The sequence below is a fragment of the Gekko japonicus genome, unplaced genomic scaffold (assembly GCF_001447785.1).
Source record: "Gekko japonicus isolate JY-2015 unplaced genomic scaffold, Gekko_japonicus_V1.1 scaffold2043, whole genome shotgun sequence".
NCBI classification, from domain to species: Eukaryota; Metazoa; Chordata; class Lepidosauria; order Squamata; family Gekkonidae; genus Gekko; species Gekko japonicus.
The window spans coordinates 160,012-173,158 of record NW_015166480.1 but is presented as its reverse complement, the minus strand read 5'-3'; the positions used below and the strand labels follow the sequence as shown (position 1 = coordinate 173,158).

At 40.9% G+C, this 13,147-nt stretch overlaps 1 protein-coding gene across 1 annotated transcript in view; it reads right to left on the bottom strand.

Moving 5' to 3' along the window:
• LRP1B (LDL receptor related protein 1B) overlaps positions 1 to 13,147 on the bottom strand; it is a gene marked incomplete at both ends in the record, with an annotated part of 332,345 nt that overhangs the window by 162,683 nt on the left and 156,515 nt on the right. The window contains 6 exons of the mRNA XM_015412125.1: positions 5,822 to 6,193; positions 8,669 to 8,793; positions 9,094 to 9,245; positions 9,369 to 9,495; positions 10,329 to 10,458; positions 10,715 to 10,849. Of these exons, the coding sequence (XP_015267611.1) occupies positions 5,822 to 6,193; positions 8,669 to 8,793; positions 9,094 to 9,245; positions 9,369 to 9,495; positions 10,329 to 10,458; positions 10,715 to 10,849 (1,041 nt within the window). The remainder of the gene's footprint in view (positions 1 to 5,821; positions 6,194 to 8,668; positions 8,794 to 9,093; positions 9,246 to 9,368; positions 9,496 to 10,328; positions 10,459 to 10,714; positions 10,850 to 13,147) is intronic.

The following is a 13,147-nucleotide window of genomic DNA, read 5'->3' as shown; positions in this document are numbered from 1 at the left end:
GGAACGAAACTCACTCCACAGATAGGTTGTAATAGGCAGTGTTACAGTGTGAATCTGATATATAGAGAAGCTCTGATATATTGGCACTTTCCAGCTCTCCTATGGGCTGTGCTGTGCACTCCATCAGCCATTCGCCCATCAACCGCCACTCAAGAGTATTTGCATACCATTGGCTGCGTGCTGGGTCCACTCTCGCACCCACTAGCAGCCTGGCCACTGTTCCCCACAGAATAAGCTGCCAAAATGACTGTCTCTCTTAACAAAAGCACTTCTAATGCTGCTCTGGCTACTGAGGTGAGCCAGCAGCCATCAAAACATTCTCTTCTCCTGCTGGGTGGCTGACTTTCCCCTCAGGGGCTGCTGCTAGGCATCCAAGCTTGGTTCTGTCAGTAAAAAGGTAGGCAGAGGAGACCCTTTCCAGGCCTACTTTGGCCTTTGTAGGGAACTCATTGGGGCCAGTCCTAAGTTGCCAGCTCCAGGTTGGGAAATTCCTGGTTATTTTGTGGTGGAGTCTATGGAAGCCAGAGGGAGAGGCCTCAGCTGAACAGAATGTCATAGAGTCCATCAATGCTCCCTCTAAGCTGTGGAGGCTTGTGAGAAAAAAATTCTACTTTGTGAGTTACTGGCATTAAAGTTGTGAGTGAGTGATTTGGCTACAGCATAATTTAGTTTGCTCTTGAGCTATCCCTCCTGAGCTAAGACAAAAATGTGTGAGCCAGAGGCTAAAAAACTGAGCTAGTTCACACAAACTCAGCTTAGAAGGAACACTGGAGTCCACCCTCCAAAGCAGTTATTTTCTCCAGGGAGAGAGAGATCTGTTGTCTGGAGTTCAGTTGTGATACCAGGTGATACCACAGCCAGTGTGGTGTAGCACTGTGGAAGCTGACTGGGTGATTTTGGACCAGTCACACTTTCAGCCTAACCTACCTCACAGGATTGTGCAGATCAAAAGGGGGAGAGAAGAATGATGTAAGCTGCTTTGGTCCCCACTGCAGAGAAAGACTGTACTTTTCCTCCTGGGGGACCATTGTTGCTAGTCTCCAGGTGAGGGCTGGAGATCACTCAGAATTACAACTGCTCTCCAGATGGCAGAGATCAGTTCCCCTGGAGAAAATGGTGGACTCTCTGTCATTACCCTGCTGAGGTGGCCACCCTATGACAGCCAGTGTGACATAGTAGTTAGCACTTCAGAGCAGGGTCTGCCAGACCCAGGTTCTTGCTGTGAAAGCTGAGTGGATGATTTTGGACCAGTCACATACTTTCAACCTCACAGGGTTGTTGAGCAAATCAAAAGAGGGGGGGAGAATGATGTGAGCTGCTTTGGTCCCCACTGTGGAAATATACTGTACTCTTCCTAAGGTAGAGGCTGCAGGGAGGGGGGAAGGACATGGAAAGCTGAAGTCAGAGGGGCAGATAAAAGTAGGTTGATGGTTGGCTGGGAAGGAAATAGGGTTGCCAAGTCTAGGTTGTGAAATTCCTGGAGATTTGAGGGGTGGAGCCTGGAGAGGGTAGAATTTGAGGAGAGGTGGGAACTCAGACAGTTACAATGCCATAGACTCCACCCTCCAAAGCAGCCATTTCCTCCTGGTGAACCATTGTTGCCAATCTGCAGGTGAGGGCTGGAGATCACTCAGAATTACAACTGCTCTTTAGAAGGTAGAGATCAGTTCCCCTGGAGAAAACAATGGACTCTGTGTCATTATACCCTGCTGAGGTTGCTACAGGAAACTGACACTGAGTGCCAAGGCCAAGGCACCCACCCAGAGCCTCTTTCTAGAGCTCATTGTATTTATTTCTAAAAGACAGAAAGAAGATCAGTTTAACTTGTTTCCTTTCCTGATTGCCAGTCTGTAACACTACTCTGGTATGCATCTACTATTGTCCCTCTGGGGGGGACCACACAAGCAACCACTGTCACTCATTTTCACACCTGGTCTCCTAGCCTTGAAGTTTTAAGCAATATTTTCCTGAATTGTCACATGAAAGCATTCTTTTGGCTCACTAAAAAAGTTTTGATATAATTATTTTAAAAAAGATTATACAATTTGAACAAAACCCAGGAATTTTCTTTAAAAAAGAACACACATTCCTCATTGTTCAGGATTACTGACCTCATACCGAGAGCAAGGAATTGAATTTGAAAATGTGAATACAGTATACATGTTATTTAATGGAAGAAGTTGTAAATTAATCTGCCCCTATTATTTATGGTGGTGCTGTCTTGTCTGTTACTGATATCCTTGTGAGTTCTAAATCTGTTTTTACTGAACTGGTAACATGTTATATAATGGATTGTTTATACACTATAAATCTACTTTCAGTGAGCTGGAAATGTGTTAGATAATGGGTTGTTTATGAGTCACAAATCTGTTCAGTGAGTTGAAAATTTGTCAGATAATGGACTGTTTATGAATTCTAAATCAATATTCAGTGAGTTAGAACTCTGTTTGATAATGGCTTGAATATGAGTAGTAAATCTATTTCTAGTGAACTAGAAACATACTAGATAACGGGTTGTTTCTATGTAGTAAATTTGTATTCAGTGAGCTCAGAACATATTAGATAATGGGATGCTTGTGAGTTGTCAAAATTTTAGTGAGCTGGAAACCAGTTTAACACAGACCTCCTTATGATGTTGGATTCAGTATGCTGAGAACATTAGATCCCATATAGGCTTGAGGCCACCATTTTTTTCAGAAAGGTAGCAACCTTTCAACTAATGATTTCTTTATGATAGCAGATGTTCTACTGAAATTGGAAAAATAAGTTGTAAAGGAACTGGCCTTTTTCTAGCTGTTTCTCAGTGTTTCAAATCTTTTGCTCAGGCTTTTGGGCCAAGTAAAATTATAGAAGATTTCTCTCTGGGAACTTAATGACTAGGAGTTTCAAGAGAGATGGAATCAGACACAGGTGCAGATGAGATCATGGGGCCTAGGAGCTTCAAAGTCAGGGACCAGGATGGAGTTTGGGACTTGCATTCCATCTCATTAACACAAGGAACCCTGGGTGGGGGGTGGATTGCTTATTTTGGGCAAGTACTAGCTGCAGAAGTACATGGTCATGTGTCTTAGTGACACACCTGATTGGTCAACCAGAATCAGGCCTGCTACTGGCAACCTGGCATAAAGGAAGTTGATTCATTCTAGTGACTGCTTTTCCATCAGACCCTTCTGGTTGTCTGGATTGGGCTTTGTGTGGCCAGAATACCTGCTCTTGGCCTCAAGGTCAGTTTTCTTATCTCCTCATCTCAGTTGGATAACCGAGGCTTAGAGATAGTGGTTGTTTAAAGCCATCAAATGAATGCATGATACAGGCAACTGTTTTGATTCTTGCTTAGTCTTTTGGCTACTATGTTAAAATAAGTAGGGGCCTTGTGACACCTTAAAGACTCCCCCTCGCCCCAAAAACATCCAGTATAAGATGGACACAAGTCCATTTCTTCACATGCATTGTTACCATTCTCTCTCTACTGCATGCATCTATAAGAAATCACTGATACATTGGTCTATACTATTCAATGTGTACAGAATTCTCACCTTTTCTGCTATTTATTCACACAGGAAAAACAAACATGCCACAACAAAATCTGAAGCCCTGTTCCTCAAGTTGGTTAAAAATTCTAAGCCATTATCTATTTTACTGCTGTCTAAAACAAGATTTCACACTTCACAACTGCACATCATTATGGTAGAAAGAATCCTTTTGTTATTTGGAACACTGCACTATTTGATTTAACAACTGACACAATAAAGAAAGTAAAGGTGAAATGCTCTGTCAGTTAACAAATATATCTTTCCATGTACTGAATGAAAAAAATATACTATTTTGTCATTAAGCTTTTAGACTATTTTATTAAAGACAATGGTTGTACAACTATATTTAGCAATGCTCACACTTCAACTAAAATACTATGCTCAGTTTTAATAACTGGAAGAATTCAGTAGACATGAATGTACATCAGAAATACATATCGATATAAGAAATACATATAAGGCACAATTTGTATTTTTATTTATCGAGTGTATTTTTATCCTGCCCTTCCTCCAGAGCTCAGAGCAGCATACATAATTTTGCTTTCTGCATTTTATTCCTAATAACCTTGTGAGAGAGTGAGTGGTCTGAGGTCACCGAATGAGCTTAATGGCAGAAGCTGGATTTGAACCTGGATCTCCCAAATCCCTCTTATCTGCAGGACCTCTAACCTGATGCTCCACCACAATAGTTCTTATCATGTCAGTAGGGCTTTCTGCTGGTGCCAACCTGCAAATAGGCAAAATCGAAAACTTCCTGTATACATGCTTTCCCCATTGTGGCTCCCAATTTATGGAATGGCCTGCCTGAGGAAATCTAGAAGCCTCCCCCTCTCCTGGATTTACACAAACTATGCAAAACTGAATTATTCAAGAGGGCTTTCCTGGGCAGGTAATATGGTTGCACTGCATAAAATGGTTTACAAACTTACTTGGATAATATGATATGGACTGTGGTCTATACTGCTATATATAGCTGAGTCTAAGTAGGATCCTATTATGTAATTTTGGCACTGCTTAGTGTGTCATGTTAATACTTATGTTATGCTTTAGCTCTATATTTTTAAAGTTCTGGTTGGTTCCACACTTCTACAATCCTACATTGTCCCACTAGGTTGATTGTATTGACTCCCTCTGCATAATCAGCCTTGAGTGCCTGTGAGAAAGCCAGACTATGGTTGTGTCCAGACGGGCAGTTTGGCCCGATATAGGCACATTTTACAAATGGAGTAAATGGGCAGGATCACACAGCCACATCTGTTAGGCATTCCCTGGGTGTACTTACCCCGTCAGAGGACGACTTGGAGCCGGGTTAAAAAGCCACCACCTCTGAAGTGGTGTTTTTGTTTCCCCCCGCATTCATTGCACATGGCCGGATGTCTGAACACAGGGGAGCCCGCGCAGAATGGATTTGGCAGTGTGAACCTGCAGATCCGTTCTGCCACTACGGGGGCGGTTTTTTAAAAGACTTGCCTATGTGCACATGCGTGCACATGGGCACTACACACACACGTGGTGTTTGGACAGGTTTTTTGCAGTTTGCTCCATGGCTGAGGCGCCACAATAATGTGGAGGCTTTACCACGGGATGTCTCCGTGGGTAACCCACAGCAGGGTGTACTGTGTGGCTGATATATCCCACTACACTTTAACCTGGTTCAATTAGAGGTGACACCATATCGCACCAAGCCACCAGTGTGATCACAGCCTAAAAGTAACATAAATAAATAAAAATAAATAAAATCCTAGTCTTACATTCTAACCAATAGAAGTGGGAGACGAGCAAGGGCTTGCAGGAGGCATCTCATTTCCCCATGTACCCCTCTCCTATTATTACTTCTTTCCTTCTCCTTGCAGCCCCATATTCTCTCCCTTTTCCTGTTTCCTTTTCCACTTCCCACACAACCTACGTTTAGCTCCCCCCAAGTCCTCCTTTTCCTCCTTGCCTCCCTCTGACAGCCTCTGCCAAGGAAAAGTCTGTCCACGTTGTCAGGCCCAAGTTGCATGATCAACTGTTATATTTTGGGGGTGTGAAAGTGTATACATTTATTTATCTGCCTTGTTCTAGTGCATTCCTCCAAAGAGTTCAAAATGGTATATACATACTTCTCCCTTCTCCATCGTCTCCTCTCAAAAGCCCTATGAGTTCAAGCTGCAAGAAAGTAACTGGCCCATGGTTACCCAGATGAAAGAGGATTTGAGTATGAGTCCAACAGATCCCAGTGCACTGGCCCTTACTTTTAACAAGGATTTATACAACAGTTAATAAGTTAAACAAAAATGATTACTTACTTTCAAGCACAACTTTTCTGCCAGACCAGTCATCGTTAATAACTTGTATGTTCCCAAAGTGTGCATCACTGAAGAAGATTCTGTTGGTTCCTCTTTCTTTTTGACTGTAGTTGAAAGCAAGCGCTATCACATTTTTGAAATATTCTGGATTTTCATAAGGTTGCACTGGTGAATTTAAATTAGTCTCATTTGAAAGATGTATACTTTTAAATATTGTTCTTCCTGAGTAGAGTAAGTAGCCTTCGTGTCTCAGACATGTAACTCCATCCTCTGCCAGATAGCCATGTGCACAAGCACATGTTCTCTGTGCATTTCCCCGATAAAGGCAAAGTTGTTGACACCAACCATTGTTCTTGGCACAAATGTTGGTTCCTGTAAGGGAATATATATATATATAATTCCGGCTTTTGTAACATAGCATATCAGATATTTTTTTTAAAAAAATTGATTACACTATTAGTTAATAAAGGTGGCATCCACCTTTCAGAAATTTCAGAGTAGCCATTAATGATTACTATTAAACATATTTCACCCATATGTTTAGTGCACTTTTACCCATATTTGGAGATGAGATAATGTGTCCTGAAGTAGTAGATCAATTAAAAAGAATGCAGGAATTTCACTAGTCTTAAATTGTTTCATACATAAATATTCATTATGTCATGGGTATCCAAAAGTACATACATTAAAAAGTAAGATTTTTAATTGAAAATAAAATACATGGAATAAGTAACTCTGCCTGAAATACAGTTTAGGATTGGCAGCTACTCAAGAAAAACACACTTCAAGGTATAATAGGGGAAAAAATCTTATACAAGTCTCTATCTGCAGTTTATCATGATGTTTAAATGCCACCTGAGAAGGTGCAGCATTTCATCTCCTTCTCAAAGAAAAGAGATTATTTTAGACCAAGAAAGCAAAAGGTACTTAGCCATTGTTTGAGTGTCTTCTTTGCAGGCATGCATTAGACTTACATAGAAAACCAAAGATGAATTTCTAGTTTTAAGTATTAATGTCTACTAGTTAGTTTTGGTTTGACGAACAGAGATCTTAGAAAAGAAGAATCTTAACAGACTTTCTTTCAAATAACATAGGGAATCATTTCCAACATTTGTAAAATGGATCTATAGTTGTCCAATGTCTATTCTTGCTATTAGAAACTTAATCTCTTTATCTTCTTTTAATAAAGAATACAATGGAAGAGGAATTTGAATCCATGTCCTTCCTTTTGTCAGAATAACTACCCCACCAGGGACTTTCCCCTAGATCTGGTCTCTCTATCTGGGCCTTCCTTGTATCAGGCTGGGTCCCACTCTGCTTCCCTTGCTGTCACCATGCCCCTGGGATCCTTTGAGCCAGTTGAGGCCTTGAGCATTGCTGGTCTGCTCCTTGGCTGGACAGCCTCCAGCAAGCCTGGATGATGCACAGCTGTCTTTGCTCTTACCGCCTCTTCCAGCAGCTTCCCTGAGGCTGTCTAATGTGGCTGTTGTGCTGCCAACTTGTGCTTCAGCTTCCCCATCTACACTGGGCTCCTGCAGGACTCTTCTGGCTGCAGCTAGCCCAGGATGCCTCTGACCAAGTTGATAAGTGCACATGCATCACTTCCAGACACCACTACATCACACTGACTTTAATGGGGTGGCTGCTGTTGCACAATAGCAAGCAACCAGGCATGGGTAAGTCATGCATGCTGTGTGGTAGCAAGTTTTCCAGTGGTTGTTGGGCCTGGCCCCATGTCCTCCCCAAAAGACCAGAACAGCCATGGAAAAGACCTTGCTTCTCTCTCTGCCTTTTACTGACAGAAGCCAAGGCTGGAAGGTGGGTAATACTGTTGTGGTTGCCCAGCAGCCGCCACCAAGAACATTAATTTCTTGAAGCTACTGGTGCTGCTTCTGTTATTGCAGGGGGGTTAATCCCCCCCCTCTTTAAGATTTCAGATTTTTCTGGAAATATGGGGATTTTCTCAGGTCTGTAGAATGATCTATCTTGTCTGTTCATGGCTCTGGTCTCAGAATTTAAGTATCTATAGCAGGGGTGTCATGCATGGCCTGGGGTTGGAACCACCCTGCCCAGGTCGGTTATCTGGTCTGCAAGCAACTAGTTGAGGGGGGAGTGAGTGCATGCGGTGAGGTGTGTGTGGTCAAAGTTGTCAAGAATAGAAAGGAATTTGCTAGGGAGCAGGACTATGAGGTAAAATAGTGTAGGGGGAATGGCAGTGAAGGTGGAGAAAGAGGAGGTGTGGTGTTTTTCCTCTCCTCTGACCAAAGCTCAGCAACAATTAGAGAAGCCACTGCATTGGGAATGAGCCGAGTGGCCGACATTGCCACCGTCACACCAAAGAGAGACCATGATTGGTGAGAGCAGGTGCACGGGGCAGTGGTTTGCCAATGAAGGGGCAGGCCAGTAGGGGAGAAAGGAAATAATTTGTTTTCACTCATAGGAATCAAATGCTTTTGTTTGTATTTTGAGTAAAAATGATATTGTTAATTGGGTTTGCCTGTGTCATTTATAAAGTTTATATCTGAGGTACCCAGCATTACAATTTATGGCACACACAGCCTGGCCCAAACAAAGTAAAATTTATGTCAGATCTGGCCCTCATAATAAATGAGTTTGACACTTCTGATTTACAGATTTTTGAACACTGAGAATGAGATCTACTGATTTCATAGTTAATTTATTTTATAAAAATATTTAATATACCTTTTGAGATACACATTCTCTGATTAGAGCCTGAGAAAGTTAAGTTGTACTTTCTCACACAATATGTAGTCTCTTTTGCTTGTCACACAAAACAAAATGACAGTGTAATAGGAAAAGTAGGCAACATCCTAAGTTTAAGTTTACCTTTCTCACGCCCTCTGTTGAAGACCTTCACTTCCTTCAAGTTTATTCCTAGTCCAGTCCTCACGGACACAGCCTCTGTAGCATCATTTTTGTGGCCTCGTCTGATAGACCCATTTGCATGAGCTCTGCCAAAAAAAAAGAAAAGTTTGAGCTATCTGACCCACAACTCTCAATTAATTAAGATCAAGTCAGTCATTAAAATACAGAAGACATCTGGCATAACAGAAGGTGAAGAAACACACTTTTGCCTGTGACTTTGATATGGTTTAGCTTTGAATATCAAAAGTGCCTTTTCTCTGAAAATTATTTAGCTTTGTGCGATCCTTTCAGTGACCTTGCTAAAGAATGGCTAATCCTACAAGGGTGAAGTATCTGGCACAAAAATAACATTTTGAGACTCAAATACTTATGGAAAAATAAATTACCTGTCAGACCAGTAGATGTAAGCCCCGTAGACTGCTACTGAAAACATATCCACATTGCTTCCTGACAGCACAATCTCCCGATTCCTTCCATTCTCAAGGTCAATTCTTTCTATCTTGTCCATTCGAGTATCACACCAGTATAATTTGTTTTCCTAAGGACCGATTGAGAAGTAATCTACAACCACTTTTATAATATATCTGATTTATAAAACAGGATAATATATTGTATTACTTAAATATGTGTATATAATATAGCAGTTAAACTCTTAACTAACCTCATAGTCAACAGAAAGTCCATTAGGCCATGATATCCCACTGCCAACAAGGACTACCTTCCCAGATCCATCCAAATGAGCCTTGGCTATACAGGGTATCTGCCCCCATTCTGTCCAGAATAAATATCTAGAATGTATAAACATTCATAATAAAATCTTAAGTTGATTGAAACAGGTGAGTTTATACGAGGAAGGCATATAACAAGCAATAGGAGAAATTGATCACATAATATATTTGAAAACAAATATTGATCCAGCTTATACTAAGACTTTGGAAAAAACAGAATAGATATCAAAAGAAATACTGTAAGTGTTCCAACATTAATCAACCAAACTGATACAAATAAATCATTTAGCTTTCAAAAAACAGCTATATACATACAATCATTGATAGATATATACAATAAGGAAAGCCTTTGAACTAGTCTAAAATGATATTTTGAATCCTGACTCTACTCTGAAGAGACAGCAAAGGAATCTAGATCTATTTCATGTATTAGAGCAGCCATTGGGGAAAATACCATTCAAAATGAGGCTGAAAGCAGAAGACCAAGATGTCTCTTTTTCCTGTCATAATACCTTCCTACCTTCAGCACATGAAAATTCATATAATATTTCAAACTCTTCTAATCAGCTACTTTTCATTTAATGCCTAGTTAACTTTTTTTTTTTTTGGACAAGCCTTTACTGGCATACGTATTTACAGTTTGAAGAAATACAAAGAATGCTAAATACACAAACACACACACACAAATTCTTAGCATCCTTTGTATTTCTTAAAATTAATTTCATCATGGTATCTCATACCATGGTATCTCATACATACATACTGATGAGGGATTTTAACTGGGGACTTCTATCTCTAGATCTGCCACTATATCACACTGTTAAATTGGTTACATGTTTTGATTTCCTTTTTCAAGAATTTTAATTAATTGCATGCATGTCAGTGATCGTTACCCTTTTTCCGGGTGCACAGCTATAGATTTTGGCTGGTCAAGGCCTTGAGATATTACTACATATCGAAAAGAACCATTCAGCCTAGATACTTCAATAAAGTTAAAGCCATGATCTGTCCAGTAGATATTTCCTGGGGAGAAAACACACATGCACATTCATTTATGAAAACAAAACAAGCTACTTAAGTCTCAATAGCATAGGGGATAAAGGGCCATTAATATAACTTCAAGTCTATTTTCTTATTAATACATGAAATAAACAAATACTATTTGTAATGTTCAACTACATGCTAGAATGTCCACTTTAAAATCCTACCTAAAATTAAATCTACAGTTCAAACAAAATTTATTGTAAGGCTGAACTGAAGTAAAGAGTAAAAAAGATACCTGCTATCCAGTCCACCGCAAGGCCTTCCACTCTTCCCAAACCATTTGTAATGATGTCTTCCTTCCATGTCTGGTCCCTTCTAGTTCTGCTTATTTTGTTGAATCCCATATCTGTCCAGTAGATTGTATCATTTCCTATTAAAATAATCATAAATTAAAAAAACTTGTTGCAGTCATAAAGTTGTAATTAAAACAAATGATAGAATCTGCAAATCTGTTCCTCATAACCCATCTCCCACACCAATACTATAATGTTACCAACTTCGTCTCCCCGAGTTCCTTCTCTGTTCTGGCACAAAGAACACTTATTTTATTGTTTGTGCTGTTAAGTCACAGCTGACCACTGGCGACCCCATAGTATTTTCAAGGCAAGAGACATTCAGAGACATTTTGCCATTGCCTGCCTCTGTGTCATGACCCTGGTCTTCCTTGGTGCTCTTCCTTCCAAATAATAACCAGGGGTTACCCTGGCCCCGGTCACACGGGGGAAATTGGCACAGTCAAAGTGTGGCTTTTAAGAGACGCGTGGCAGCGGGATCAGACAGATCCCCTGAGCCACCGTGCAGTTGCTCCGCAGCACAATCAGATGCCGGGGAGGAAGCCACGGAAGGGAGAGCGAGGCAGCCGGCTGCACATGTGTGTGCATATGCAGTTTGGCCGGGAGCCTCGAATGCTGCTGAAGACGGGTACACTGGCGATCCCATGGCCACACTTGCTGTGGTGTTTCAGGTTGGTAGTGCTCTTTCCTAGGGTTTTTTTAATGCACGTTTTTGGGCTGAAGGGACGGATCGGGGATGGGTGCACACCGCTTCCTAGATGTTGTGGTGTGATCGCACCCGTTTGCTGTGTCCCCAATCCATCCCTCTTGCGAGGCAAAACCTCCCGTGTGACTGGGGGCTCTGTTTAGCTTCTGAGATCTGATGAGATCAGGCTATCCTGGGAAGAGAAGTATTGGAAAAGACAGTTCTTCTCTTGCTACAAATGGAGGCTAGTATATCCTTTTCTTTCTCTCCATGCCATCGTATGAGCAAATTAATACAAGAGAAGGATTAGACTGTTGGTTTTTGAACAAAACTAGGAGCAATTATGTCAGGGAGTAAATAAAATGTAAAGGAACTGTGACAGAAAAGAATAAAGTAAGTATGGCTGACGCAGTCTAGGGCTGTAATTTCTACAAAACAATGTAACTGTAGATACTTCCACATCTTCTGTTACTTTTGACAATTTGCTAGGGTTGCCAGTTCTGGATTGGGAAATTCCTGGGGATCTGAGGAAGGTGGAATTTGTAGAAAGAGGGGACTTGACAGGGATGTTGGCATCAATGTGCCCTCTAAGATGTGGAGTCTTGTGAGCAGAAATTCTACATTGTGTGCTGGTGACATTCAAGTTGTGAGCGAGCAATTTGGCTGCTGCATGAATTAGTTTGCTCTGGAGCCCTCCTTCCTGAGCCAAGACAAAAATGTGTGAGCCGGAGGCTAAAAAACTGTGAGCTGGCTCACACTAACTCAGCTTAGAGGGAACACTGGTTGGCATGGTTTACTTGGATTTTTTTTCATCATAAACTTTTTATTAACATTTTAGTAATATTGTACATCATAAAATAACATTAACTTCCAAAATTTTCAAAGTACTTTAAATACAAAGCAGTAGAACCATAATATCATCACAAATAGAATTAACTTGAGAAGTATTTTCTAGAAAAAGTATTTGTTTCAGCATTCTGCGTTATTATAAACTAATTGATAAACAACCAGTGGTATATATATTTGTTAATTTCAGGGTTGTAATGTCTAGATGTAAAGTAATTTGAGATAAATTTGTTTGTGTGGTTGGATGTCTTGTTCTGTTATCATTTCAAAGAAGGGTAGCCATTTTGAAGAGAAAGAGGTTTTTTGAGGAAAGTGTTCAACGCTTCTGACATGGTCTGTAATTTTTTCGAGGATATAGGGGTCCCAAACTTTCGAGTACCACTGCTCAATTGTAGGTAGAAGATGAGATTTCCACCTGGCGGCTATGCAGGAGCGTGCTGCAACTATTAAGCTGAATATGAGATCTTTACTGATTGGCGGAATTTGAGAATTTTTCCAGATGGAGAGGAAGAGAATCTCTGGCTTCAGGGGTACTTCATAGCCTGTGATAATTTTAATCTGATTAAGGACTTCTTGCCAGAAAGAGTTTATAATTGGGCACTCCCACCAACAATGGGCGTACGTTCCAATGCTTCCACATTTCCTCCAACACATAGGTGATGAGCTTGGCGAGGAGAACGCAAGTTTATGAGGAGTCAAGTACCAACGCGTTATGATCTTATACGACTGTAGTTGAGTATTAATGACCGGTGATGTAATTGTAGGTGAGGACCATACTTTGTCCCATAAATCATCTGTGATCGTAAGACCACATTCTGATTGCCACTTGTTTTTGTAGGGTAGG